The sequence below is a fragment of the Clarias gariepinus genome, chromosome 13 (genome assembly GCF_024256425.1).
Source record: "Clarias gariepinus isolate MV-2021 ecotype Netherlands chromosome 13, CGAR_prim_01v2, whole genome shotgun sequence".
In the NCBI taxonomy this organism is placed as follows: domain Eukaryota; kingdom Metazoa; phylum Chordata; class Actinopteri; order Siluriformes; family Clariidae; genus Clarias; species Clarias gariepinus.
This window is the reverse complement of record NC_071112.1, coordinates 27190485-27194792: the sequence shown is the minus strand read 5'-3', so window position 1 is coordinate 27194792 and position 4308 is coordinate 27190485. Positions and strand designations below refer to the sequence as shown.

Here is a 4308-nt window from a genome sequence, read left to right as displayed (position 1 = left end):
AGAAATATAACTAAAAATAGCCTATTTATATGTATTTTTTCTAAATTATATTACTTATAAAAACTTGAATAATATATTTATATTATATATATTGTTTAAATCTGAATTATTTGTCATTATTGTATGTATATGCAGACAGATTTAATAATAATAAAAAAGTTTTATATAGGTGTGTGTGTTTTTTTTCTTTTTCTTTTTTTATATATAAATGCTTTGTTTATGATCTGATTTAACCGCCTTTTAAATTTGGCACTTTTATTTCCACAAATAAAAAAAAGTGGAAAAGTGCATTGTAGTAATTTCACAGTAATAGAAGTAGATTGCTGTCCCGGTTGTTATAGCATTGTGGCTATGAAACAGTTCTCCAATCTGGCAACCCTGAACAGAGCCGGAGGAGGGGAGCTGCACAATGTCCATCTCAACATGCACAAATAAGACTGTGCTTCTGCTGCTGCTTCATCAGAGCAAAGGAATACAGAAAATGAGCCTGCAGAAGGAGACGATCTGTTTGAGAAGACTTCAGAGTGTCATCAGGGGTGCCTCAGGGTTGGAGGGAACAGCTTTTAATTTATGTATTAATAATCCAGGGTCTCCTTTCTAAGGCTGAGATTCAGCACGTTACTGTGAAAGGGATGAGTCCTCTCCAGCCGTGTGGCTTCTCCTCGATCGTATCCGATGGATGTGAGAGGCAGCGACATGACCACAGCGGCAGACAACGTGTCAACTTCGGCCCTGATCTGGGAAACAGGGATGGCGAGTTCTCTGTCTCCTCAGATCACAGCTGTAAACAGCACATCTGGAGCGACGCCGCTGGAGGTCTCAGAGGGAAGCTCGGTGCTGTGGGGCATAGCCGTGGCTGCTCAGGCTCTCCTCCTCCTGGCCATCTTCCTGCTCTCCAGCTTGGGAAACTCAGCTGTGGTGATCGTGATCATCAAACACCGTCAGCTCAGGACAGTCACCAACGCGTTCATCATGTCCCTCTCGCTGTCGGACTTCCTTACGGCCGTGCTCTGCCTGCCTTTCTCCTTCATCATGCTCTTCAGTAAGGATGGTGTGTGGATGTTTGGTGAGCGCTTCTGCATTGCCAACGGGTTCTTTAACACCTGCTTTGGGATCATTTCCACTCTCACCATGACGCTCATCTCCTTCGATCGGTATTACGCTATTGTCAGGCAACCGCAGGAGAAGATTGGAAGGAAGAAGGCCATCCAGCTGCTGGTGGCTGTCTGGCTGTCAGCTGTGATTTTCTCTTTCCCGTGGTATCTCCTCATACGGACATCAGAACACCTGGTCATTCACAAACGTGGATTTTACCACTGCATGTACGTTTTCCACTCGGGGACGTCCCGCATGGGGACGGTGTACAGTGTGTCCCTCATCGTCGTGTGCTACCTCCTTCCATTTGCGCTTATGTGTTTCTGCCACTATAACATCTGCAAAACAGTGCGTCTCTCCGAGATCCGGGTGCGACCGGTCACCACGTACGCACACTTGCTCCGCTTCTACAGCGAGATGAGGACGGCTACGACCGTACTCATCATGATCGTCTTCATCATTTTCTGCTGGGGTCCGTACTGCCTGATGGGGATCGTCACTGCAATCGGAAACTACGCCTTTAATCCGGCCATGGACGCCGTAGCCGTGTGTATGGCCTGGGCCAATGGTGCCATCAACCCACTCATTTATGCCATGAGAAACCCCAACATCTCCATGCTGCTGGGGCGCAGCCGTGAGGAAGGATACAGGACTAGAAACGTCGCTGCTTATCTGTCTGCGCAGACTCGAACACGCAGTCGAACTGCGTCACGGTCGCACGCAATACGAGAGCGCTACATAACAGGAACACGTGCTGGAGGAAACAGTAGAGTGTCGTCTTCAAGCCCAGCTAACGGTGGAGAAGTAGCAATGTGGGCATGCAAGAACCCTGCTGTGTTTTTCTGCACGGACGCACAACTTGACACAGCCACCGAGATCGGACACGAACCAAAACGCCACACGGCGAATACCAGTCTCTGATTTAACATTTGACTGGTGGACTAGTGGTATATACATCATTTGCATCAGTTTGTATCGCTCTTTTTTTTTAAAGTGCCAAACTAGACACCAGGGTGCGCGCAATCGCACCACAACACTGTGGACGAATCAAGAAGTAACATTTTCGTGGGCCTATAGAGCTTTAACCTGAAGGGGGACGTGGGGATGGTGTAACACATTTCACTTTCTTTAACATCTCTCTTTATCAAAATGACACAGTTACCTGAAATGTGCAGTGCATTTTTGTGGGCAGAACATAAATGACATTGTAAAAGCAGGTTAGGATGTGAAAATCACTAAAATTATTCCCACTAAATGTCTGTGATGAAGTACAAATTTTTAAAAAAGTTTTTAATTCCCTATAATTTTTTTATTCGGGTAATGCAAGTTGGTCATTTCTGTTCTGGTCATGTGATTGAATGCTTGCAATGTAGGCATTTAAACCGTTTTACAGTTACATTGCCACAGCATTCCACTGTTACAATACTATAGAGTTCAACGATGATTGTGTTACAGTGGTACACTATTGCAGTGTTACAGGATTACCATGTTACAGTGGTGTGACATTACAGTGTTATACTGTTACTGTCGAACAAGATTACAGCGTTTCAGTGTTACACTGTTACAGGGTTATGGTTTTACGGCTATACAGTAAATTGTTATTAACTCACAGTGTTATACCTTTATAATGTTAAAACATTACAGTTTTACCACTACTGTCTCTGTTTACAATGTCACAATGTTACAGTGTTACATTTGAGCTGATTAACTATAATGTTACACTGTTACAGTGCACACTTCTACATTGTCAGGGCATTAAGGCTTTAGGGTGTTATGATTCTCCCCGTCTCCCTTCCTCATGCGAGAGCGAAGACTTCCTCATTGCACTAAGGAACAAAAGTGTAAACAAGAACTGAATTATTTGCTTTTTTTTTTATTTAATCATGTTGCTTTGATCTTTTTACATTTTCAGTACACTCTCCCTCTCTCTATCTCTCTTTCTCACACACACACACACACACACACACACTTTACATAAACTATAAATTACTTTTGGATGTTTTGTGCACACAAGGCATGCACAGTGATATAAAACAGAAACTGTTGTTAAACGCATCACAAGGAAACTTTTCACACAATAAAAATGACTTTTGATCCAACAAAGTACAAACTGTGTTAATTAATTTTCCATGTTATTTTTCATTTTTGAAAGGCTTCAAGGGAAGAGGATTTAGGCTTAAAATGAATTCAGCCGACAGTTTTTGCTTGTAGTTTTACATTGGATTCCTCAGCTATCGACTGGAGCTACAAGCTATAAATTGTATAATTGTTTATACATAAAGAACTTAGTGAATTTTCTGCTGTTCCCCAGGAAAAAAGTGTTCCCATTCGAACTATTTTAAAAGAACATAACTATAAAAATGAACCCATTATGAACAACAATTGACTCGTTAAAATATTAAAAATAAAATAATGAGAGAGTTGAAAACTTTGAATTTGTGCTGCACACTAACTCAGTTAATATACAGAAGAATAACGGGTTTCTTTGCTGTTGATTGGATCATTAAGGGTCCCATCATCATAGGAGTACACGTCACGCTGTAAGGGAGGAAAGCAAGGACCATTCATTTGGACTTTGTGCTGTTAACTTGTGTGGTATTAATGGAAATTCACACTGATCACTTTACAGGGTTTTGTTTGCAGTAATATTAAAGGGTCCAAATGATGCGTATCTTAAAAAAAAAAAAAAACTTTCCCCCTAAAAGCAGGAACTATGTGTTAAGCAAGCACATATTAGACCACCAAAATGTACACTAAATAAAAACTTAAAATACAGAATTGAAAACCTGTTATACTTTTTACTCTTAGGGCTAACTGTTTTTTGTATTGTAATAATAACATTTTGCTATTATTATAATCATCATATTTTGCAGTTCTGCGAAAATGCTTAATTCCTAAATGTAACCATAACCAATTCATGCTGCACAGATGAGGGTTTAAGTGTTTTTTTTTTTTGTTTTTGTTTTTTTGGTGTTCCTGGGATCTGAAGTCAATAAACAAATCAAATGAGCTCACAGTATAGTTTTTTTTAATTTATTATTTGTACTCTTTTTTACTGTTTTTAATAAAGGGGACAGTGACAAAACCCAGATACAAAAAGAAAAAAGAACTGTCAGTGCTCTCAACAGCGCCGACAATACAATTATGTGTCGTAAAAATAAAATCATAGTGGCATCTTATTTATAAGACAGTATTTACATTTGTACAGATATG

The 4308-nt window shown here is 40.4% G+C and overlaps 1 protein-coding gene across 1 annotated transcript; it reads left to right on the top strand.

Annotated features, from left to right (window-relative positions):
* Positions 1-464: 464 nt before the first annotated feature.
* LOC128536176 (G-protein coupled receptor 135) lies at positions 465-2387 on the top strand. The gene has a single exon (XM_053510345.1). The coding sequence runs from the start codon at positions 676-678 to the stop codon at positions 2014-2016; it is 1341 nt and encodes a 446-aa protein (XP_053366320.1). The 5' UTR covers positions 465-675; the 3' UTR covers positions 2017-2387.
* Positions 2388-4308: the final 1921 nt, after the last annotated feature.